General features: G+C 36.1%; 1 protein-coding gene across 6 annotated transcripts in view; it reads right to left on the bottom strand.

The window, feature by feature from the left end:
• The window catches only part of RASA2 (RAS p21 protein activator 2), a 142,182-nt gene that overhangs the window by 29,389 nt on the left and 86,305 nt on the right, over nucleotides 1-26,488 (bottom strand). For all 6 annotated transcript variants that reach the window (XM_045088454.1, XM_045088453.1, XM_045088455.1 and 3 more), the window contains 10 exons: nucleotides 25,990-26,066; nucleotides 24,899-25,000; nucleotides 16,455-16,611; nucleotides 15,971-16,119; nucleotides 13,882-13,996; nucleotides 13,349-13,423; nucleotides 12,528-12,651; nucleotides 9,991-10,097; nucleotides 5,085-5,168; nucleotides 4,410-4,487 (listed from right to left, as the gene is read on the bottom strand). In XM_045088454.1, coding sequence (XP_044944389.1) covers nucleotides 4,410-4,487; nucleotides 5,085-5,168; nucleotides 9,991-10,097; nucleotides 12,528-12,651; nucleotides 13,349-13,423; nucleotides 13,882-13,996; nucleotides 15,971-16,119; nucleotides 16,455-16,611; nucleotides 24,899-25,000; nucleotides 25,990-26,066 — 1,068 coding nt within the window. The remainder of the gene's footprint in view (nucleotides 1-4,409; nucleotides 4,488-5,084; nucleotides 5,169-9,990; nucleotides 10,098-12,527; nucleotides 12,652-13,348; nucleotides 13,424-13,881; nucleotides 13,997-15,970; nucleotides 16,120-16,454; nucleotides 16,612-24,898; nucleotides 25,001-25,989; nucleotides 26,067-26,488) is intronic.

Here is a 26,488-nt window from a genome sequence, read left to right as displayed (position 1 = left end):
GCTGAATTCTATTATGTATGACTGACTGCAGCCCTGAGAGATAGTATTTCATGATTATGACTGAAATGTAATTGGGTTCTCTGGAAGAAAGTGGAAATCTATTCACCATTTATAAACTTCCTAGGGAGAATGGGAAGATGGTGGCTCAAGAAAATTTGGAGTAACCATCTCTAGCCATGGAAAGCCACTCCTGTGAAGAGCAGTTAGCTTCATGAACATGCTACCTTGACTGGTCAAGAGCTTCCTGGCACATGGCTGTCTCTTCACAGGAAAGAGAAATTAGTATTCCAAGGAACAATTCTTGTTCTTAGAGAAGAATTCTACTTTGTCCCATAAATGAACTGCCTCTTTGTCTAGCCCTTGCTTTTTCCTTTATACTTTTCTATGTTGTCCCACTTGGGACTAAGAAAAAAAAAAGTACATTCAAATAGCGAAGACATTGAGGCACAAAGGCACAAGTACCTAATCTAAATAAGAATTCACGTGGAGTCATATTGTCTCAAGACTGGCTTAAGACTGCCCACTAGAAGCTACACTACGTGTTTCCTTCTAGCACCTAAGAAAGAAATCTTGGTTAAGTGCAGGATTAAGAACAAAGTTTCTTTTGCATTATATTATATGTGGTGATACAGAATAGGTATATGTATATAAGGGAACTAAATGGGGCGCCTGGGTGGCTGAGTCAGTTAAGCGCCTGACTCTTGATTTTGGCCCAGGTCATAATCTCAGAATTGTGAGGTAGAACTCCTGCTTAAGATTCTCTCTCTCCGGGGCACCTGGGTGGCTCAGTGGGTTAAAGCCTCTGCCTTCCACTCGGGTCATGATCCCAGGGTCCTAGGACTGAGCCCCTCATCGGGCTCGCTGCTTGGCAGGGAGCCTGCTTCCTCCTCTCTCTCTGCCTGCCTCTTTACCTACTTGTGATCTCTGTCTGTCAGATAAATAAATAAAAATCTTAAAAAAAAAAAAAAAAAGAAGGGGCGCCTGGGTGGCTCAGTGGTTTGGGCTGCTGCCTTCAGCTCGGGTCATGATCTCAGGGTCCTGGGATCAAGCCCCGCATCGGGCTCCCTGCTCCGCAGGAAGCCTGCTTCCCTCTCTCTCTCTCTCTCTCTGCCTGCCTCTCTGTCTACTTGTGATCTCTGTCTGTCAAATAAATAAAATCTTTAAAAAAAAAAAAAAGAAGATTCTCTCTCTCTCTCCCTCTACCCGTCCCCCAACTCTCTCTTTGCTCTCTCCCAAATAAATAAATAAAAATCTTAAAAAAAAAAGTATTCAACCAACAGACATTTCTGCAGAGAAGATATCCGGATGGCCAAAAGACATATGAAAAAGTGCTCCGTATCACTCAGCATCAGGGAAATACAAATCAAAACCACAGTGTGATACCACCTCATGCCAGTCAGAATGGCTCAAGTTAACAAGAAACAACAGATGTTGGCAAGGATGTGGAGAAAGGGGAAGCTCTCCTATACTGTTGGTGGGAATGCAAACTGGTGCAGCCACTCTGGAAATCAGTAGAGGTTCCTCAAAAAGTCAAAAATAAAGCTACCCTATGACCCAGCAGTTGTACTACTGGGTATTTACCCTAAAGATACAAATGTAGTAATCTGAAGAGGCACATGCACCCCAATGTTTATAGCAGCAATGTTCGTAATAGCCAAACTATGGAAAGAACATAGATGTCCATCAACAGATGAATGGATAAAGAAGATGTGATATATATATATATATATATACACACAGTGGAATACTATGCAGCCATCAAAACCCTGAAATCTTGTCATTTGCAACGATGTGTTTAGAACTAGAGGGTATTATGCTAAGTGAAATAAGTCAATCAGAGAAAGACAATTATCATATGATCTCTCTGATATGAGGAATTTGAGAGGCAGGGCAGGGAGTTGTGGTTGGGTAAGGAGGGAAAAAAAAAGAAAGAAGATGGGATCAGGAGAGAGATGAACCATAAGAGACTCTTAATCTCAGGAAACAAACTGAGGGTTGCTGAGGGGCTGGGGGTAGGGATGGGGTGGCTGGGTTATGGATGCTGGGGAGGGTATGTGCTATGGTAAGTGTTGTGCACTGTGTAAGACCGATGATTCACAGACCTGTACCCCTGAAACAAATAATACATTGTATGTTAATTAAAAAATAATAAAAAAAAATTTTAAAAGCATACAAAGGAACTAAACAAGTGTCCTATCACATAGGATGGACCAGTTCTTATAGATGGACCATCCACTAATGGCGGGTAAGAGACATACTTGAATATTTTATTTCTTAGTGTTTGCCTGAAGGCACTGATTTATTTGAAAATTATTTATCATTTATTTATAATTACTGGATTTATCATCTGTTATATTTATAAGGAACTATGGGGTAAATTCAATTATATAAAGTGAAAGAAAGCGGGGCGCCTGGGTGGCTCAGTGGGTTAAAGCCTCTGCCTTCGGCTCAGGTCATGATCTCAGGGTCCTGGGATCAAGCCCCACATTGGGCTCTCTGCTCACAGGGAGCCTGCTTCCTCCTCCCTCTCTCTGCCTGCTTCTCTCCCTACTTGTGACCTCTGTCTGTCAAATAAATAAATAAAATCTTAAAAAAAAAAAAAAAGGAAGAAAACATAAAAATTAAGATGAACTTTATGGAGGGTGAATATAGGTCCCAATTTGCTCAGGGCCATCCCTGTCTATAGCTGTGGTCCCAACATTATCAATAGTACTCATTTTCACTCTTTAAAGTACCCAGGTTTGGACACTAAATTCTATGGTCACTCTGTTAATAGAACTATCCATGTTGCCCTTCCTAAAGCCTATGGGAACAGTACACCAATACAAAATGAGAAACTGGAATTCATAGGCTTTTGCAGTTTCTAGCAATGTACATATTCAGACTTAGCTAGCAAACAATAAAGAAAACTCTCAGATTAGGACAAAATATCCTATCCTAGTGTAGGAGTCTAGATCCACATCTAAAACAAGAAATGTACTATGGTGATAGCCCATGAGAATGTGAATAGCTGACACAGGACAGATCAGGAACAGGCTCAACTCTTGGCACTCTTAAGTATTTCCTTCACTGACATTATCAACTCTACACATTCTGATAGGGGAAAAAAAAAAAAATCAGCGGCTCCCATAGCCTAGGTCATAAAAAAAAAAGACAAAACAACCCTCAAACAAAAGATAGTACATTATAATCTTGCCAACAAAAGTCTGCCTACACTGTCCCACAAATGTTTCAACAATGTCCTACAAATAAAAGGGCACTTCTCCTCAAAAGCCTTCAGTGGTTGCCTAAAAAGATTTTAGTTGAAATTGCACTATTCTAAATGAAAAATATTCCAACTGGCTTTTAAAAAAAAATCACCCTTTTCCATTTATTGAATTCCTGTAAGAATTCTAAGCACACACACAAAAAGTACAGATATATACTTCAACAAAAATATACTCTTGGCAGTTAACTGTGAATCAACCATGATACAGAAATTGAGTAAAATCTTTAAAATTTGGCCTTGCTAATTTTGATTCATTAAATCAGAATCATGATAAAATACAATACAGTATTTCTTCAAGCTAAATTTAGGTGTACTTCAAAGTAACTTTACGAATTTTAGCATTTTATAATAAAACTACATTTTGTTTAGAATGATTCAGAATTAAAGACACAAGAAATTAAAGATCTTTTCAAAACATTCCTGATTTCTAAGTACAGCAATTTTTGTATGTTATAGGCCTTGTGTTAGGCTATTATATACTGTGGTCTTTTGTGCATTTACAATACATTTTAATTTACAGTAACTTTCCTCAAGTTACTACTACAGCTTATATAGTTTATAAACTATTCAATAATTCATGTATTTTTTTACTATGATAAGTACCCACTACGTATCAGGGGCCATTCTAAGACTTTACCCTACTTAGACCAGAGGTCCTTAATCAGAAACAATTTTATTCCTCAGGGAACACCTGGCAGTGTTTACAGACATTTTTGGTTATCAAAACTTGAGGCATCCTACTGGCATCTAATTGGTAGAGGCCAAGGATGCTGCTAAACATCCTATAATGTACAAGGATAATTTTTGATTGTGAGGGGCCCCAATCAAAAATTATCTGACCCAATTGTCCATACTGCTGCTGTTAAGAAACCCTTACTCTAGCTATTTGTCACTTGTGTTACTAAGACAATGGCAAACAGCAGCTGTTGTTGAACATTTAGGTATTTCCACAGCTAAAAATCCCACAGTTTTGTATGGTAGAAGAAAGGAAGAAAAAGACAGCTTCTTTGTATCCGATGTACAATTTAAACATTACTTTTTAAAAATTGAGACTTGACTTCTAGGAGTAACATGAAATGCTAACATTTCCCCAATGCTATATGATAAGAAATGTTAATTTTCCAGAGTAAAACAATCATACCTTTTTAACTGCTATAATATATCCTTCTTCTTGAAACATTTTGAAAAATTCACACATGAATGTCTCTTTGAAACTTGACTAGGAGAAAAAAAAAAAACCACACAGAATTTATATATGTTAAATAGAGAACTAAGATTATAATGAACTGCATTTCTAAGCTGAGGATTAAGGCCTTAAAGGATTCAATCATGTATTTCAAGAGAATTATAGGCTTTGGAGTAGGATTTCTTTCAACAACTGTTAGATGATTATGGCACAGATTCATAGACAGTTCTTAGATCTGTTCACCAGACTCTCCCCTCTGCTCAGTTTATTATTTTACAAATTTAAATGCTTGCCAATTCATTTTTGATTTTGATATAAATAATAATCCCATTTTAGGTTAATGTAAATTACATTTTTAAATGAAAGTAACATTTTCCAAAACAAAAAAATTAAAAGATTGACTATATTTTATGCAAATATCTTTAGTTAGATGTATTTGTTCAAATAAAACTTCATAACAGGTAACTAAGAGACAAGAGCTATCTAGAAGATGACTACTGCATATGTATATGCATATTTTTGGTTTTGCTTTGTTTTTTAATTTGGAAGGGAATAAGTGAGAGAGAAGGGATCCTAAGGTATAACAAGATTTAGAAGTGTGAATACAAAGCAAAAGATATAAAGACTTACCTTGCTTTTGGACAGACTCCCCCAGCTTCCCAAAGTTTGAATGGTTTTTGAGATGAGGGTTAATGTTCTAACTGTCTGTGGATCCTAAAGAATTTAAAAAAGACAGAATTTCTGTTAAATTTTTAAGAAACAGAATTTGTGTAAGAGGTAGAAGAGAGTGAATAGGCTACACTACTTTAATACAGTGGTTCAAAAATGTTCATTCAAACTCTAGTTTATGATGGGCAGAACTCACCAGACTAAGGAATTTAAGAGACTCGAAAAAGCCAGATGTCATTTATAATTCCATCCAAAGTAACTGTATTCAACAATGTGTTACTTCTGAAAGCCGCACTTTAATTGATACTACATATATTGTTTTGTACAGTAGGGCAGCTTGGATTACCTAACAAACTATATTCACTTTTGAAACATCAATCACATCTACCTCTTCTACCTTGTAATTTAAAATGGCAGTTTCCAAATTTTCTGTACTCAATCCACCTCTAACCCTATTCAATAACTGATACAGTTTATACAATCAATTATTTTCATCATGGAAGCAAAGACCTAACTAAACTTAAGAAGTGAGAAGTTACCTGGTTCGTGTAGGATCTTAGCAGAAGGTAACTATTTGGGTCTGTTATCCAAGGTATTTTTTGGGCCTGCCTACCAAAAAAATCTAAATCTAAATAAAATGGACTAAGCAGTTCCCCTGATGAGTCCTTGCTCCCTTTTTTTTTTTTTAAATTGAGGTATAATTTACATATAATGAAATGAACAGATTTTAAATGTACATAACCCAATGAGTTTCCACAATCCATATATTTGTATAACCAATTCTCCTATCACATATAGAATTTCTTTATTTTGGAGATTCAAATAACAGTATCTTCCACCAAAACACAGACTTAAGAAACTTTAGATACAGAAATTGCTTTAGTTTAATTTTTGGTTACATTCCTTAATATTTTAGTAACCCCACATTGAAAATGACAGTGAATGTGAAAGAGAAGAGATGACCAGGATATAAGGCAATCTGGAAAAAAAGGAATATCGGGGATATGATCATTATGATATATTTATGAAATAGTTACACACTAATTTAAATTTATTCGGAAATATTTTAGCTAGAACATCCAGAATTCCATCATATGTATAAAAGATCCCTACAGGGCACCTGGGTGGCTCAGTGAGTTATGCTTCTGCCTTCCGCTCAGGTCCTGATCTCAGGGTCCTGGGATGGAGCCCTGCATCAGGGTGTCTGTGGGCTCTCTGCTCGATGGGGAGCCTGCTTCCCCTCCTCTCTCTGCCTGCTGCTCTGCCCACTTGTGATCTCTCTCCCTCTGTCAAATAAATAAATAAAGTCTAAAAAAAAAAAATCCCTACAATTCTCTGCCTTTGAGGCACACCAAGGTTCTTAACAATGGCTAATAAAATGAATTTGAACTGAATTTCACCAACTTCCCTGTTCAAATTTGGTTTTAAGATCATTGTTTTAGGTTATGATTTCCCTGAACTAAAAAGAGCAAAGCGCATTTTATACAATAACTGCACATCAGACATTTGTTTACATTAACACAGCCCTTACTACTATGTGACAATCATATCATTTAGCTACTGCTGATTCCCTGGTGTACTCCACATACAAGCTGTTCTAAATTCTTCCCCTGCTACCATCTGCCATCTTAATTTTTTACGGCTGTCCAGTACCTTAGACATCTGGTACCTAGCACACAGCCTGGCACAGACATCTAGTAGATGCCTTATAACTTTTATTAAATTCAACTAAAATGTTGACTTCTACCTCAAAACAACTATCTTATCCTCTTTTCCTTATATTAGGTTGAACCATATGGAATCACTATTATTTGACTACTTTTGATCTACAAACATAAAACAACTTCATAGGGTTCACTATATCTGAAAGGAGGAATTACTCTTTTCCTAAAGTTTACATCCATCATTTTTTCTTTTCAAACAATCTAAACCCTCCAGGATACTGATCTGGTTATTAGCAAGCCCTCTTCTCTCTTCAATTTCTCCCTTTCTGTTGGTTTCTTCTCTTCTGCTTAAACTACATATCAATTTTCCCATTTTGGAGAAGACTCATCATTTGACCAGCTCCCTCTCTGAGCTACTATCTTTCACTTACCAAACATTCACCAAGTGTCTACTTATCCTAGAAACTGTGTATTGTGCTTGGGATTCGCAAACTTGAAACAGATTCAACCCTTACTCTTGGGTATTGATACTCCACATTCAGAGACTGTAAACAGATGATTATAGAATAGTATGACAAATGTCAAGACACAGAAAGCCACAGGATGCTACAGGTATACACAAGAGGGGAACCGAACCCAGACTAGACATTAGAGAAGTCTGCCTTGACCGAGTCCTGAAGGAACACTATCAATGAGAGAATGAGGGGTATGATGAGAAAAATGGTTCAATCCTTTTTTCTCCCCCACCATGAAACTTCTCAAAAGAGTAGTGTACCAGGGCGCCTGGGTGGCTCAGTGGGTTGAGCCTCTGCCTTCGGCTCAGGTCATGATCTCAGGGTCCTAGGATCGAGCCCCATATAGGGCTCTCTGCTCAGCAGGAAGCCTGCTTCTCTCTCTCTCTCTGCCTGTCTCTCTGCCTGCTTGTGATCTCTGTCTGTCAAATAAATAAATAAAATCTTTAAAAAGAAAAAAAAAGAGCAGTCTACCATGTCAATGTTAACATAACCCATATTTAAAAAATCAGCATTTTAAAAAGATTATTCACTCGTGTGTATGTACTCGCATGTACTTGTTTGAATTTACCTACACCTTTTATTAGCAACAGGGCAAGCTCAATTTTGATATATTTCCTGGGTAAAAACTACATTTACTGATTTATTTTTTAATCTTCTGCAATCTGATTTTCTCGTGCTCTACTAAAACTGGTTTCTCGAGGCACCTGGGTGGCTCAATGGGTTAAAGCCTCTGCCTTCAGCTCAGGTCATGATCCCAGAGTCCTGGGATTGAGCCCCACATCAGGCTCTCTGCTCTGTGGGGAGCCTGCTTCCCCCTCTCTCTCTGCCTGCCTCTCTGCCTACTTGTGATCTCTGTCTGTCAAATAAATAAATAAAACCTTAAAAAAAAAAAAAGAACTGGTTTCTCAAAATTCAAAGAATGTCTAAATGTAACATCCAATAACCCTTAATCAGTTCTCCTCGAAAACCACCCTACCTTTCAATACTGGTCTTGATAATCCCATTACTCCTAGGTCCCTGGGATTACTCCCTGCTCTCAATTTCCATAGTATGCCTTAACTTGGTAAAAAATCAGGTACTACTTTTAGATGATGTATCTCATATTTGTCTGATTTTCCCAATTAGAATGAAAAGGGGGTTAAGTTTACACTTAAAAGCAAATAATAAGGTTACACGACACAGTATAAACTAGTCCTTCTAGCATACTGATTGAAAAAGTGACCTAAAATATGAAGTCTGTGGCTAGAAGGACTTTATTGCAACATCTGTTATGGAAATATACAAATCCAAGTCTGAATACAAGGCAGGGTCACAAGCTCAGAGGTAGGAGTTCTGTTTATATCAAGAATGCTGTTACTAAGCTTTTTCAGACCCAGAATTCTGCACAGCTTCAGTAACATAGCCATAAGAAAGGAGAGTCCTGTGATTAAAAGGACATTGTCCCACTCTCTGCTGTAGCTATTCACAACTGTTCTTTGGCAAGAAAGGATATACTGCTGCAAAAGTAGCATGGTTCTACACAGTTCTCAAAGTGAAATGTGTGGCAATGTCATGCAGCTGTGAAGAGGAGTGGCCTTCAAAGCCCAGTTTAACTCCAAAACCCATGTGTCCTTTCTACCCTATGTAAGTTTCCTAAGGGCAAAGAGTGTCTTCCTCATCACTGCATTTCTAGCACTGAGCACTGTGATGGAAACATTACAGATGTCTGAACACTTTACTGCCCAAGAGGCCAGAAAGAACAGGGGTGAGCTCAAAGATTGAGAAGACTGAAGGAGACAGCATTCCAGTTTAACCAGGTCAAAATGAGTGAGATCAAATCATATGTGACCAGTTGTGTGACCACAGAGAAATTGCTGAATTGTGTTATTCTTATCTGCAAATGGGGATGATAACAGAATACCTCACAGGGAGGACCAAGTAAGTTAAAACACATAAAGTACTTAGAATAAGGCCTACTAAAAAGCCCTAAGTAAATGTTGGCTATTATTATTATTATTATTATTATGTGTCACACCAATCAGCAAGGATAGAAATTAGATAAGATTATAAAATATTTGAAACAAAAAAGTTAAAGAATCAGCAAAAATACTCCATATTAGGAGGAAAGAAAGAGTAAATAAAGGAGTTTTAAGAAACATGTACATCTATGCAGTAGATTCAGATATAAACAATTAAATAGGACTCTAGAACATTTTTAAAGTTTTAAATCTCTTATATTTATAGTATCAGGTGAATAAAAAGTAAAAAATGTGGAGATACCAAATTATGTTCAATCAAGGTTTCTACACCTTTCAGAAATGAGCCTCTTCAAACTTCTGTGAGATATAAAAATACCTGTGAGATTAAACTAAACCTGTAACTCATGAAAAAACAAAAACAAAACCAACTCTAGTATTATGGAAATTTACAAACACACACAATAGTGGAGGGTAAATACAATGGATCCTCTTCATACCTACCATCAAGCTTCAACAACTATCAACATCTTATTACTCTTGCACAATATCTTTTAACAGCAACAAAAGCTGGAATTTTCAGCCTTCTCTGAAAGACTGACAAGGAAAATGCCCAGTAAATTTAAGTACCAGTTATAAGAAAACAGTTAAGTGAAACTGGCCTCTTATATTTTTAAAATTTTAATAAAAATAAATAAAAATGGAATAAAGCTTTGAGAAGAACAACACTTACTGGATGATGAGGTCGCAAATGAAAAGTATGAGGTGATACTACGGCTACAGCAAAGAAACGAAGAAATACAAAGCTGCTCACTGCAGAATACTGAACATGAGGGTCATCTGCAGGAAAAAAATGGTGAAATGTCATGCACAAAAACACTGAATTAAAAAACAAAGATGACAAAATAAAAAATATTGAAAAACATGTAAACTAAATAGGAGATCAATATAATTTGTCTAGTGGAGACTGGGCTGATGAAATGATAGTAATGATTATGACTAAATTAAAGGAAAAAAAATCCTATGACTAAAAAAAATCTGAAAGGAATAATAAAAAAATTTTTAAAAAGAAAGGCAAAAAAGCTACCAGGTTTTCAGAAATATCTTAATTAGGAAAAAGACCTCTTTACTCATCTGCAAGGAGACTCCTGAAATTTCAACAAAAATAAAGTAGCATCTTAGCACCACCTAGTGGTGATACTGAATCCTTTAAGACCAGGATAGGTTATTTTCAGTTTTAGAATATTGCTTCAATTTCCCCCTCTGGATAATATCAAAGACAATGCAATAAAAACAACTAACAGGAATCTTTCCTTTAAAAAAGCGATCAATATTCCACATAAAAATGAAGATGAACTGAAGACAACTTGGGGTTTTTGTCATTCACCTACTGCTTTTGTTTCAAAGTGGAGTCAATACTTAACATCAGAGGACAGAGAAGCAGGCAGTAAAGGGGAAAAAAAGTTTGGGTTTGGTTTGAGTTTTAACTCTTACAAAAGTCACTCAATGTGCAAGCCATTTAACTTGTAGTTCTTCAATAATACCTGCTGCCCACTGTCTCCTCCCTACTCTCTATTCGTCTTCCCACGGTAACAGAAATGAGAAAGTATGAAAATATTTTATGACAACAAAACTATCACTACTGTAGTCCACTGAAGATATGAAAATATATTAATATTTAATCCAACAAAAAAGTAAAAGAGACACACTTTTATAAAAAGGCATAAAAAGTAATTTAGATCATTTCTATAAGCAGAAGTAAAAATATTTTTTAAGGCCAAGATCACTGGGTAGTACAGAGTCCAATGATTAGCAATATACTTTGGAAGAGGCCAAACCCAGGTTGGAGACCCTTCTTGTCTACTGGCCATGTCTTGGACCTCAAGCAAGTTATATAACATTTTTAAACCTCAGTTTCATTATTTACCTAAGCAGAGCAGTACCTCACACCTCATGAGGTGGTGCGAGCATTAGAGTAGGAGTAGGAGATAATGCAAGCTAGCACTGTGTGTTCACTCACTAAATACTCAATGTGCTTGTCATGATTTAACTCACTATTTAAAAACGTAACTTCAGTGTTGTATTAACATCTCTGCTCCCTTTACTTGTGTAAAGACTAGAGTTAGGGGCACCTGGGTGGCTCAGTGGGTTGGGCCTCTGTTTCAGCTTAGGTCATGATCTTAGGGTCCTGGGATTGAGACCCCCATCAGGCTCTCTGCTTAGTGGGGAGCCTGCTTCTCTCCCTTCCTCTCTGCCTGCCTCTCTGTCTACTTGTGATCTCTCTCTGTCAAATAAATAAAGTATTTAAAAAATAAAAAGACTAGATTTAGCATACTTATTTGAAGTTTACTGTTTATGTCTTTAGTAGAATTAGCAAAGGCATCTAGGTCTGAATTTATACACGTTAGTTAGACAACTCAGCCCTATGACTTTAGCACCTGGTAAATTTATTCAAGAGGCTGATAAAAGCACACATTATGTATCACATTTAGAAGAACAAAATAAATTCTTCAGATGGTTACAGAAGTACACTTATAGTCTCACACATCTGGGTAAGACTATTAATTTAAGTAGTCACCTTACTTCCTCCCCTTTCCCCTTATTACAATAGGCAGATCTGGAAAGACAGTTATAGCAAGTTTATTTACTTATCAGAGATGCATGTAATTAGAATAATTCCAAATACTGATAATCAGAGAGAGCAACTCTTATTTTTATTTTTATGTGTTTCTAATCAAAGCCTTGACACTGCTATTTTACCAAATTAAAGCATGTATTGACTGATATATGTCCTCAAAATTCTATGTCTATTGCAACAGAGATGTTTCTAATGTCTTGAATCATGTCTGTAAAAATGTCCTTAGCATTTTCTAAAACCTTAGCATTCTCAAACTGTCAAATTCAGCCAGCTGTATTGAACTAAAAATTCACATTATTTAAATGAAGTGAAAAAGGTAAAAATAACAAAGGTGTTATTATATTTAACAATCTCAAAAGTACCTAATATAAATGTTTACCTTTCTTAAGAATAATGGTGATTTTTTAATTTGCTCTTTGTAATAAGTTGTCATTACACTGAAATAAACAATGTATGTTTTGAGATGGTAAGGAAATTAAACAGGATGTTTCATAAAAAAGCTGTAACTATTTTGCAAAGACTGTACCTATAAACTTTAAACATTTCATATAAGCCAAATCCAGAGTAAATCTATTAAAAAAAAATCAAATATAGAAAAAGAAATGGCATGTTTTAGTAAACAAGGCACTTACTAGGAAATCTCTGCGTAGCCATTTGCCTTAGAGAATAAAAGGTATCACACATTACAGTGGGGCAGCTCATACTTGATTTTACAATTGTACTGAATAACTTGTCTACATAGTAGCGCAGATTCTCCTGTAGGATTTAACAAGGTAAACATCAGGATTTTAACTCTTATACATTTTCCATAGCCTTTATGGAAAACAATGCAGTGAAAATGAGAGTAGGCAGTTACTATCCAGTATACTAACGCTCTGCTTCCCTTCTCTAAATTCACTCAGTTAAAGGACAATTTATATCTTGATTATGTTTAACAAATTCGAATGAGATTAGCCAAATATAACTGGTGAACGTATGGAATAAATTTCACAAGAAGCAACAGAGAATAAAATGATCTAAAGGGAAATCAGGGAAATAACTCAGATATGCAGGCACACGGACACTGTGGCAATTTCATTCAGTGCAATGAAAACCTGTGACTCTACAACAGTCACTGTTTTCCTGGACACGACTAAAATGCTGGTTGACCAAGTCATTGTGCCACTTAGCCTGGTCAGTCTGACTCCAAAGGAATGGCTAGAATGGAGGCTGCAACTAGATACAGCCTTATTCCATTATTGTTACCAGAGCCAAAGAGAGATAATCAAGAATAAAAATAAAGTAAAACCCCATGACGAAATAACAACATTCTAAAAACTAGACACAGGAAATGCTAATAGTATAAGCATTAAGTAAAGAATAAAAAGCACTACATCTAACATATAGTATTATGGAAGATTATGTTTGGCAGAAAGCCCATTTTAAGGCAGTTATAAAGATAACAAGGACTTACCTTATTATTTTCTACATTATCTCCCTCTTTCAATTTAATAGGATCGATTTCACAGGACTTTGAGGATTCACATATCTGGAAGACAGATTAATTTTTCATTTAATGCTCTTTTATAAATAATTTGGCAAAATGAAAATAACTATTTTCCTAATACAATTATAAAAATTAAAACCATAACAAAGTTTGTATCTCCAATCCAGAAACAATATATACATACTGCAAAAGAACTATCAAATTTCTCATGTATTTGAAACTCTAGTTAAAACTGAAATCCAGTAACAGCAATTTAAAAAAAAAAAGAAAGAAAGAAAAAGAAAAGAAATCAGTAACACCTCCCCAAAATTATGTAGATTATACTAAACGTGCCCTTTCAGTAAAAATCCACTGATGGAAAGGTACATCTGAAAGGTTCAGTCTTATTCTTTCAGTAATACATGAACAGGTGTATCATCCCTATCACTAGGTCACTTGATGAAAGAGAGGCTATATCACGAGGCCACAGAGACTTCAATTATCAGAGGTATAGCCCGTACCTCATCTAGAATAGGTTTTAATGTGACTTTCAGGTAGTGCCCTCCCACTATTTTCATCATCTCATCCAGACATCGGGTAGCCAAGGAATTTCCTCTAAAAATTGTGTTTGCATCTCTGAAATACAAACAGAAATAAGATGAAACCAAGAGCAGTAAACAGACGCTGTGAAATCCATAACATAAGATATATAACTTTGGCTATATATATAATTTTAGTAATTTTTGCCATCCATTTATTTATTTATTTTTTAAAGATTTTATTTATTTATTTGACAGACAGAGATCACAAGTAGGCTGAGAGGCTGGCAGAGAGAGAGGAGGAAGCAGGCTACCCGCTGAGCAGAGAGCCTGATGCGGGGCTCAATCCCAGGACCCTGGGATCGTGACCTGAACTGAAGGCAGAGGCTTTACCCACTGAGCCACCCAGGCGCCCCTTTACCATACATTTAAAAATCTCCCTGCCAAGATATAACATGAAGAAGACCTATAGATGGCCAACAGACACATGAAAAAATGCTCAACATCACTCGGCATCAGGGAAATAAAAATCAAAACCACCACGAGATACCACCCCACACCAGTCAGAATGGCTAAAATTAACAACTCAAGAAACAACAGATGTCGGGGAGGATGCAGAGAAAGGGAAACCCTCTTACACTGTTGGTGGGAATGCAAGCTGGTGCAGGCACTCTGGAAAACAGTATGGAGGTTCCTCAAAAAGTTGAAAATAGTGCTACCCTATGACCCTGCAATTACACTACTGGGTATTTATTCCAAAGACATAAATGTAGTGAAAAGAAGGAGCACGTGCATCCCAATGTTTATAGCAGCAATGTCCACAATAGCCAAACTATGGGAAGACCTCAGATGTCCATCAAAGATGAATGTATAAAGAAGATGTGGCGTGTATATAAACACACATACATACACACACACACGGAAATACTACTCAGTTATCAAAAAGAATGAAATTTTGCCATTTGCAATGACATGAATGAAACCAGAGGGTTTTATGCTAAGCAAAATAAGAGAAAGACAATTACCATTATGACTGCATTCATTTGTAGAATTTAGTAAACAAAACAGAGGATAAGAGGGAAAGAGAGGGGGGAAAAAAGGCAAAATCAGAGAGGAAAACAAACCATTAGAGAGACTTTTTTTTTTTTTTAAAGATTTTATTTATTTGTCAGAGAGAGAGAGGGAAAGAGCGAGCACAGGCAGACAGAGTGGCAAGCAGAGACAGAGGCTCCTGCCAAGCAAGGAGCCCGATGTGGGACTCGATCCCAGGACGCTGGGAACATGACCTGAGCCAAAGGCAGCTGCTTAACCAACTGAGCCACCCAGGCGTCCCCCCCATTAGAGACTCTTAATCATAGGAAACAAACTGAGGGTTGCTGGAGGGGAGGGAGCGGAGAGAATGGGGTAACTGGGTGATGGACATTAAAGAGGGCACATGATGTAATGAGTACTGGTGTTATGTAAGACTGATGAATCACTGACCTCTACCTCTGAAACCAATAATATATTATATGTTAATTAAGTGAATTTAAATTAAAGAAAAAAAAAAAAACTTGCTGCCATTAGGCCTTTCAAACTTACCAAAACTATTTATCCAAAATAGTAAGTTAAAAAAAAAAGGGCAAATGATATTAATGAACTACAAAAGTAGAATGTTTGTATGTGTATGAAACAGTGCTATGACAGGACTGGAAAGCCACCTGACTGCTTTTCATGGTATCACATATATGTATATAGGGGTGATACATAATGGGTAAGGAAAAAAACCCAACCCAACTTCTGACCTAGTACTTAATCTGTGACACGTGAATCATTACAAGCAGCAGCAAAGATGAGTAACAGGAAATTTTGACACTGAATTAAAAAAACCCTTCATTAACTGTTAATGTTCCTGTTGGTAGATTCTGTTTGCTAACTTAAAGAACTGCCTTTTATCTCTTGCTAAGCAGTTCTTTTCAGAATCCTATTCAGTAAGGCTGGTCAACACAAAAGAAGTGAAATTACAAAAACAATTTGGCAAACTAAAATCCAATCTCAACACACATAATTAACATTTTAATGTAACTCTTACTGTGTATCCTTCAAGTCTAATTCAGCCACTGCAGTGGCAAAAGGAACAAGTTTATCATGGTGCAGCAGCAGTCGTACAAGGGGCAAAACAGCATCATTTTTATCTCGACAAATTTCACCCAAAATGTAAGCAGCTGAGGCAGATATCGGCTAGAATATAGAAAGGCAAAAAACAAGCACAAAATCAAGGCAATATGACTAAATGTCCAATCACTAGCCTGTATAAGTTATTCAAGCATATTTACTGACTACTACTGTTGTATAGAACAATACTTAAATTTTTAAAACTTTTCTCAGAGATAAAAATTTCAAGCATGTCCTGGAATCACAGTACTGTGGTCTAGATAAATTTTACACACACACACACACACACACACACACACCCCATTTTAATAAAACTTGATACTCTGAAATATTTTCTACATCATTTACAGAATTATATTAGCCATTTCATATTAAATCATACCCTTAAGATTTTTAAGTACCTGAACATCTGGTGATTTTAGCAGCAACGTTTTCAAAGGACCATAGTACTCTGATGGAAGCACATAGTCTTCTGTATAACATATATTTAATCGAAGAGACCCCAGATCATCAGTTTTAGATGACTTATTTCCATTGTCCCTTGGTTGTAACAAGTACCTAAAGTAAAAATACAACTGACTACATGAGATGATAATGAGCATCCAAGTTGGTGAGGTAAATAAACAGTTAAGCTGCAAAAACAAAAAACAAAAAACAAAAAACAAAACCCAAACCCAAAAAGTCAACTTAGTATTTAAGGTTAGGACACTTTATAAGTAGCCAACCATCAATCTTCAGAGGCATAATATCAGTTATGTATTGAACTAGAAAGCTATAAACAGACTTTTATCTGGGAAGCAAAAAGTAAAAATTAAAGTAAACTAAAGGTAAAAAAAATAAGATCTCAAAGGGGCTGAATGAGTTTGATTAGCTTGCAGATTTAGGAAAAGATAATAAAAGTAAAATATTTAAAATCCAATGTATAATAAAAAATAACATCTCACTAAATTTAAGAAACACATATTTAGCTGTAATAGGTAAGAAATACCACAGGAAGGCATAAGTGATCTTGTTTTAAAGTAAATCTTATATATGTAAAAGTCTAAACTCACTTTTTAAAAAAGTTAGTGAATGAAGGTTTATAAATAGATTTTTATATTATTAAAGGAGAAACAATGTAACTATACTCAAAATATTTTCATTTGCAAAAATCAGATTTATATGAAAATTTTTTAGGTAAATAGAAGGCATAAAATATATGTACAAACAAAGATAGCTTTAAAATTTTCCAAGAAAAATGTTTAGAAATTAAGAGGAGTTTGTAGGACGAAAATCAGAATCTGTTATTTTTAAAGAATTTTTATCATGAAAAGTTAATAACACATACAAAAGTAAAGAGGACAGTACATCTTTTCAATCCCCATGCACCTATCACCTAGCTTTAGCAATCATCAACTCAAGGCTATTCTTGTTTAAGCCATACCTCTACCCACTCCTCCCATCCCATTCCTGCATTATTTTAAAGCAATTTCCAGGTTATATAACTACATAATAACTTTTAAAAATCATCATTATCCAGTCTGTATTCAAACTCTCCCAAACTTTATCATGAATACTTTTCTACAATTTGTTTATATCCAAGGTCCATAGATTTTAACTGGTTGATACTTAAGTATCAAGGTATCTTAACCAAGATACTTAACCTACAGATTCTCTCTATTCCCTAAGTAATCAGGTAGCTAGAATTGAATTTTCTACATCTGGGATTATGCTAAATCTATCTCTATCTCCATGACGTCACTTAGCATGTTCTGTCTTCTCTGTACTTTCTGTATATTGGCAGTTAGATCTAGAGGCTTGGTTATATTCAAATTTGATATGCTGGTAAGAACATTTCACTGATAGTGTTGTACAGTACCACAAAGAGGCACTAATGTCTGTTTCTCTTTTTGTGATATTAGCAGTCACTGATAAGCACCACCTAGAGTCATTAACTTTCACAGGTTATAAAACAATAGGTATTTTTTTTGAAGACTTTAGTTTTTTGTCAGGGAGAGGGAGTACATACAGGGTGAACGGGAGGCAGAGGGAGAAGCAGACTCTGCTGAGCAAAGAGCACAATATGGGACACGATCCCAGGACCCTGGGATCATGACCTGAGCCACCGAGGCATCCCAAAATGATAGTTTTAGAATTCTATCATTCCTCCTTTACTTACTACCTGGAATACTTTTTATAAAGTAGTGTCATTAGTGTTGATATTTACTTTTGATATTTATCACCTATGGCCTCTCCATTACACCACTTTAAAAACAGAAGGCAGGGGGGATTTAATGGAATATTTATTAGTTTTGAGAAAGATTATAATTAAAGACATAAAAGGGAACTAGATAATCAAGCAAAATTTAAAAAGATGAAGGGATGACAATAATGGGAGAAGAAATTATATCACTATCTAAGAAAGCAGAATCTCTATTTTGAAACACCAGCCTTCAGATTTTTTTTTTAAGATTTTATTTATTTATTTGACAGAGATCACAAGCAGGCAGAGAGAGAGAGAGGGAAGCAAGCTCCCTGCTGAGCAGAGAGCCTGGTGCGGGGCTTGATCCCAGGACCTGAGATCATGACCTGAGCTGTAGGCAAAGGCTTTACCCACTGAGCCACCCAGGCACCCCCAGCCTTCAGAATTTCTATTCTCTCATTTGAGAAATAATGTTTTAAAGATTTGCTTGAGAAAATAACTGCATATAAGCCTACTAGCAAAGGTGACCCAGAAGTACCTTTAAGGGAAAAGTCTAGTTCGCTGATCACCAAACATCCAGAAAAGGACATTACTTTGGTCAAGTTCCACAATCTAGTAAATGTTTTATAGACATGCAAATTCAGATACCTAGTTTTATCTAAAAGCAAACCTAACTGCAATGACTGAGCATAGAGACTGGTATCTTTAAAGCAGAAAGCCAATTTCTAAATTTGTGAAAAGAAATACAACAGCCAAGCAGTTAAAATACCTGGACTTTTTTTGTGACCAACACATTTTATTATGCAAACAAATGTTCATTCACAAAAGTAGGGCGAAGAGTGGTTATATTAATAAAGAGTACCCTCAACTCAGCACCTCCCCCAGCACTTACTACTCAGCCTCAACAACTATCACTGGTTTGCATGGCACTTCATCTATTTTCCTTGCTGCAACTAATACACTTTTTTTTAAACGTGTTAATGCAATTCTTTCATCTGTTTGATTAATATATTTTTTAACGTACTGGTAAGCTATTTGGAATGCCATATTATTAGAGGGACTATAGTGAGACAGAGATACAACACAGAGACTGAGGTGGTCTTAATTCTCAGCTAAGATAACAGTTTTATGAAGGTAGTAGTCATGCTTCTAGAGCAGAATATCCTTCCCTCTTGATTGTATTTAAATGGGTAGTACCTACCCACGTTTGCCTCTCTAGGATCCTTTCTTATTGTTCCAATATTCCTCTTACATTTTAACTAGTGTTTTCCATATATGGGATATAAAAATAGAAATACTTGTATTATAGTTACAACTTGGTTCTGCATTCCTAAGATGCACTAACCCATTTTAAATCTTAAACAGTGTCCCCATATTCTACTCAAATTTACAGATTTTGTTTTGGTTTCTGAATTTTATTCAGAAGGCAACTTTAATTCCCTTATCTCCAAATTACTGGAGGAAGGAGTATGTCTTGTCCTTCTGTTACTCTCACAAATTACAAATTACCAGCAAAATAGATCTATAATCCTAACATGGGATGTTCTGTGCAGAGGAATTAGGGCAATGCTACACCAGTTACTAATTATTATGTACCACTCCTTTAGAATGCCCAGGAACCTCAGGGTTCTAAAGGCCTCACTCCTGCCTCGCTTTTTAAGCTTGTTTCCTTGGGTTTCTTTGGAAGGGTAAGAAATCCTTCTGGGCACAGGATCTCATCTGTGTCTACTTGAAAAAATATAAAATTTCAAAATATCCTCAACTTACAACCTCCCCCATGCTCCTTCAACTTTTAACAATATTTTATAAAGCAAGGGACACTCAAGTCTTTGATTTCAGCTTAAAACAGAGAATATTTTTGAGGGTTTTTAAAAAACATTTTTAATTAATTTATTTAAGAACTAGAGCATGTGTGCAGTAATGGGCAGGATGGGCAAAGGGACAGGGAGAGAAAGAGAATCTTAAACAGACTTCACACTGAATACAGAATCTTAGATGGCATCATCTCACAACCCTGAGATCATGATTTGAGCCAAAATCAGGAGTTGGACCCTTAACTGACTGGGCCATCCAAGCACCCCGAACATTTTTGAGTTTTAAACACATAAAAAATATTTATGGGGCAGCTAGGTGGCTCATTTGGTCAAGTGCCTGCCTTCAGCTCAAATTAGAATTCCAGGGTCCTGGGAACTGGGATGGAGTCCCACATCAGCTCCCTGGTCAGCAGGGAGTTTGCTTCTCCCTCTGTCCCTTTCCTCCACTTGTGCGCTGTCTCTCTCAAATAAGAAAACAAAATGTTTAAAAAATAAATGTACGTTAAGGTAAATTTATTATAGTAATTGGTTAAGAACATAAACTTTGAAGTCAGAGTATCTGGTCCAAATCTCAGCTGTATGACCCTGGGCAAACCGCTTAATCTCTCTGCGCTTATGTCCTTACCTTATTATTACTCTATATAAGGTGTAACAATACTATCTGAATCCTTACAACAACTCTAAGGAGGTTATATAAGTAAAGCACTTAGAAGAGTGCCAGGTACACAGTAAACACTATGCAGCTGTTACTTATGTAAGATTTATACATAACTATTACCACTTAAATATAGAAATAACTATAGATAAATGTACTTATTAATGTAACTACATAAACATGATTTGTTATTTTATAACATTATTTATTTTTATTTATTTTTTTAAAGATTTTATTTATTTACTTGAGAGAGAGACAGTGAGAGAGAGCATTAACGAGGAGAAGGTCAGAGAGAGAAGCAGACTCCCCATGGAGCTGGGAGCCCGATGCGGGACTCGATCCCGGGACTCCAGGATCATGACCTGAGCCGAAGGCAGTCGTCCAACCAACTGAGCCACCCAGGCGTCCCTATAACATTATTTAAAAAGGCCGTTTAAACCCTGAAGGATCCCCTGTGGACAAAGTAATCTGTATGAATTAGAGGTAAAGAGTAAACTCTCGAGATTTGTTAAATGAGGATACATGGCCATGTATACAAGGTCAAGGGATTTAAAAGAAAAAATCAAATCAAATATATTTTCTTCAGTTTTTGAGTAAAGCATTTTAGTTTGAAAGAATAAGAAAAAGGAAAAAGAGAAATTATTAACTGAAAGTGGAATTCAGTTGCTTTACATATATTTTTTTAATTCACAATTGGAGAGGCATAAAAGTAAGCCTGATGCTCTCAAGATTCAGCTGTTGTGACAGCTCCTTAATAGGGAAAAAAAAATCTAGCATTTGAAAATTTTTAACCACAAGGTCTGCATAATTGAAGTAGGCAGGTAAAAACGACAATTATTTATTCATAATGCTGAAAACAAACATAATGAAGTAATGTTCAGAAGCTGGAGAGTAACTGTTCAGAGGCAGCTCTACTAACACTTGAATGCTGTTTCTGGTTCCATGAAAGTAAGCATTATAAATGGATTTTTACTTAAGATAGGAGATTAAAGATAGGTGGCAAAATTAGCAAACTACACAACCAACTCATCTCAAGTAAAATATTAATCTATTTTTAAATATGCATAAAGTGCTTATGTTTAAAACCCCAATCATTTGTTTCATCTACTATGTGAATCTACTGTCTTTTTTTTTTTTTTAAAGATTTTATTTATTTGTCAGAGAGACAGAGAGAGCGTGTGCACAAGCAGGGAGAGCGGCAGGCAGAGGAAGAAGTAGACACTGTTGAGCAAGCAGTCTGATGTAGGACTCAATTCCAATCCCAGACCCTGGGATCATGATCTGAGCAGAAGGAAGATGCTTAACTGAGTGAGCCACCCAAGTGTCCTTCTACTACCTTTTCTTAATATCCACTTTTACATGTTGAATATTTGGGAAAATTGTGCCAATTTGTACAATCACACAAAGGTTTTGCGCACATTAAGATAATGATAGGAGCTGGTGAAATAAGATTGAACTAGACTGCCTGTGAGATTCTCGAACATTGTAAACAATGGAACACTGGCATGACAAAAAGGATGCAGAAATTCTGTATGGAGGAATGGTGGAGGAATGGTGATGACAGTAGCGATCACTGTAATGATGAGAGCCATGAGCTATATCCATGGTCAATGCACTTGCAGCTTGTCTCATTGATGAGGATGAATGCATTTCATCCTCTAACAACTCTGGGAGGCAGGTACTAATTTGTACTGCTACTGCTCCCATTTTATAGCCAGAGAAAGGCAAAGCCAAGGGGTAGAGTAACCTGTTCAAGGTCACAAAGGTAGTTACGGCAAAGGTTAAGATTTGAACCAAGGCAATTTGGTTCCAGACTCCACTCTTAACCACCATCAAGGTTCCACAAATAATTACTGAAGTTATACTACACTGGTAAGTGAGAAAAGCAAGGCACAGATCAGGATACAGTATGTGCCTGTTTGTATAAAGTAGGGAAAAGGATATATACATATTTGACTATATTCCATAAAATATTTCCAGAAAGTCAAAACAGTGACTGCCTCAGAAGAGGGAAAATGATTAGCTGAGGGACTAGGACAAGACAAAGATTTTTATCTTTTGAACTGTGAACTGTGTGGGTATATTATCGATTAAGAAAATCATATAAAATTCTACTATCTATAAGGTTAAAGTTAAAATGAGTGACTCTCAACACTAACAAGCTACTCCTAACACCTGACATAAGTTTCATAATAAATAACATATGTCATTGCTAAGGAACTGAAAAGCCAAGAAAGGAAAGGGGGAATGATTGGATCATGTTGTAATCTGAGAAAAAAATTAAATTGGAACCATTAAAAACCGTTTTCTGGAAAAGACTATAATAGACAAATATTAATTGAAATCACGTGAAAAAGGAAAGCAAATTGAAACTTTTCAAACAACAGGATTACATTACTGATAATTATTCTCTTTCCTACTACCAAGATTAGAAAGAATATGCCTTAAATTCTGAAGGTAAAGCAAGCTTTTCCTGTGCTTTCATGCAATTACCATCGCTTCCACAAGGGGATGCTATAACTCTACAAATGACAAAGGAGCCCAAGAATTTAATTTCTGACTTAAAAGAAAATGGCATTCACATTTGTATACTCCCTTCTACCTATGGAAGTATAAATGAATTAGGAGATGTTTCTATTCCCTGTTGTATAAATTTTTCTTAAAGATTTATTTATTTGAGAAAGAGAGAGAGAGATAGCAAGAGACAGCAAGGGAGAGCAAGCAAGTGAGAACAAGCAGGGTGAGGAGCAGAGGGAGAGAGAGGGGCAGAGGAAGAAGCTGGCTTCCTGCTGGTCTGGTATCGGGAATTTAGGGCTCGATCCCAAGACCCTGGGACCATGACCTGAGGCAAAGGCAGACACTTAACTGACTGATCAAGGTGCCCAAGGGAGGCTCTTTTAAAGACAAATGAGATTGATGCCCACAGTAAGAAACCTCTAAACACTTAATTCCGGGGTACCTGGGTGGCTCAGTGGGTTAAGGCCTCTGCCTTTGGCTCAGGTCATGATCCCAGGGTCCTGGGATCGAACCCCACATCCAGCTCTCTGCTCAGCAAGGAGCCTGCTTCCCCCTCTCTCTCTCTGCCTCTCTGCCTGTCAAATAAATAAATAAAATCTTAAAAAAAAATAAAATAAACACTTAATTCCAACAATTCCAACTCCTCTTCTAGGCACTGAAACTGAGTTCTAAATAGCAGGCCTTAGAGGCAAAGAGAAAGGCCCGTTTCAGTGGAAACCCAAGTCTAGCATGAGGGCTGCTGGGCAACCTACTGGAAGGGGCAGGACAGGCGTGCTTGTAAGTGCTCTCGGCAGAAAAAAATGATAGATAGTTCTGCATCAATTCTGCTAAGGAAAATAACACCAGTTTAATGTATTAATAGTATGTTTTATCTACCATCAGTTTAATGTCACTGTTAAAGACATGAATAGGTAAAATAATAAAGTAACTATCACTGAGCCACCAGAGCACCTCAAGAAAGTATTTACTGAATCGGCTCAACATCTGAACCCTAGACACACATTTATTTACTCAGGAGTGGAGTAGGGGTAGAATCTCAAGCAGATTCCCAGCTGAGCATAGAGCCCAATGTGGGGCTTGATTTCACAATCCTGAGATCATGACCTCAGCTGAAATCATGAGCTGGATGGATGCTCAACCAATTGAACCACCAAGGCGCACTGACCCTAGACATTTAAAATAACATCAGGGCCATTCACAGTGCATTTCAGCGGGGTGTGGTAAAGGAAAAAAATCACTGGTTAGAGCCCATTAACAGTTGATTCCCTATCATAAATCCTCTGTTTTCAAACATCCACAGTTCCTATCACCATTAATAAGGCTTCTGGACTGCAGATGCATCTGTGACCAAGCATCTTCTCACATGGGCAACTCCTACGCAATGTTTTAAATGATTTTCATTTTCTCCTTAGAGTTAAGATTTCATTTTTGAACAGAACAATATTCCTAGATAATTCAGTTCTTACATCTCAGTACTAGAGGTCAAGTCATAAAACTATGAATGTACTTTTATTTCTGCAAAAATAAATTAATAACCAAATCAATTAAAGTTAATGACTTCTGGCTTATTCTATCTCAAATTTTAAAAATATGCATATAGTAAGCATTTATTTGCTTGTCCATTTTATTAAAGGGGATGACCTACTGTAGAGTTCACTACAATGTTTGTCTTCTTACCAGGCTTGATGAGAGGAATCATTTCTTAACACATTCACAGGAACCTTAATCTCACCCAGGAAAATATCTTGGACCAGGTTTCCATTATTCCACAAGTCAATTCTGAAAATTTAAAAATAAAACTTTATTTTTTGCAAACAATGTTTAAGAGCATACACGCCAACAGGTAGCTTCAAATCACTTTGATTGCATTATAGCATTAATTTTACATGCTTAAAAGTAAGAGATGTTAGCGTTGTCATATACCTCACTAAACTAAGAAAAGAAAATATTGCAGTAGCTTTTATTTTATAAGCACAGAGTATAACTATTTTAAATAGTCTAAAAGAAAGCACTTAAGTTTCTTAGTTTCAAAGTCTAGGCTTTATTTTAACCTGTAGCAGTAAGAACTGGAGTTACCTTGTTGAATTTGAGAAAAGAAACCAACACAAGACTACAGTTTCTTTCTCAATTAGAGCCAGTTAATATGTAAAGATAGGTGATTAAAAAAAAATACATTACCTGATCATTCCAAACATGTGACTAATACACCCTTTAGATGAACACACTGTTAACACCACACCTGTACATGCACTTACAGAACTTTGCCCTCCCAAACAGCAGAGATTTAAGACCTAAATAGCACAAACTTCAAACACATGCACCTGTTGAATTATCTTACAAGACTTCTTACCTCACTGAAATTTCTGTTAGACAGCAGATATGTTAAGAAGAATAAAAAAATTATTTCTAAATTGGCTAATATATAATTACTTTTCTATATATTCTTTGCATCCATTATGTTAGATTAAGAAATTTAAAGAGCAATTAAATTTGTGAAAATTAAAGATATAATAAAATAGGTGAAAATCAGGTCATCTTTGGTATTAAATAAATATACCTTGACTACTTCTGCAAAGAAAACAGATTTTGAAAAGATAGTATGAATTTAAATAAGATGCCTGTTTCTCTAAGTTTCATCAACCATCTTGCTAAAGAGAAGTCTATTAAGCTTGGTTCACCTATTTTCTTTTTATGGTTTTTCTATTTTGGATTTAGGATTTTCTTTTGGCACCAAAAAAAGCAGATCTTTAAAACTCTAAGACAAATACCTAATTTCTAGCTTTTCAATGTCCTCCTCTTCTACCTGGAACTGAGACTTTCTTGTGTAACTACTGGATCTGGTTACCTGTGAACAAAACATTTTAGTTTACAAAAAATTTTTAAATATTTTTTCCTACATGAACTTAAAAAACTATCATCTCTAAAATGTTCAATTGTGTTTATTATAAACAGAGGAAAATGCTTAGGTAATAGTTCTCCCAAAGCTAAAGATAAAAATGGTTATGGAAGTAGCAGGGAGGTAAGAATAAGGCAGTACAAAAACACCAAAGGCAATTTTGCCTCCATGCCCTTCCTTATCAACTCAATCTACAGCAACACTAGGTTCTATGACTCATATGTAATCTCTTAGTGGCTCAAAGAGTGAAAGCGTTCTATTTTGGCGAAGCTGCACATGCGAAGAACTGTTTGTAAAGACTTTCCTACATTTCTCAAGATATCAATTCTATCCTTACACTTCCTTCTCGCATTTTTACCAAAAATACCAAG

This window comes from Mustela putorius, unplaced genomic scaffold, assembly GCF_011764305.1.
Source record: "Mustela putorius furo isolate JIRA1106 unplaced genomic scaffold, ASM1176430v1.1 tig00003834_pilon_pilon_pilon, whole genome shotgun sequence".
In the NCBI taxonomy this organism is placed as follows: domain Eukaryota; kingdom Metazoa; phylum Chordata; class Mammalia; order Carnivora; family Mustelidae; genus Mustela; species Mustela putorius.
This window is presented reverse-complemented; position numbering and strand designations above follow the sequence as displayed.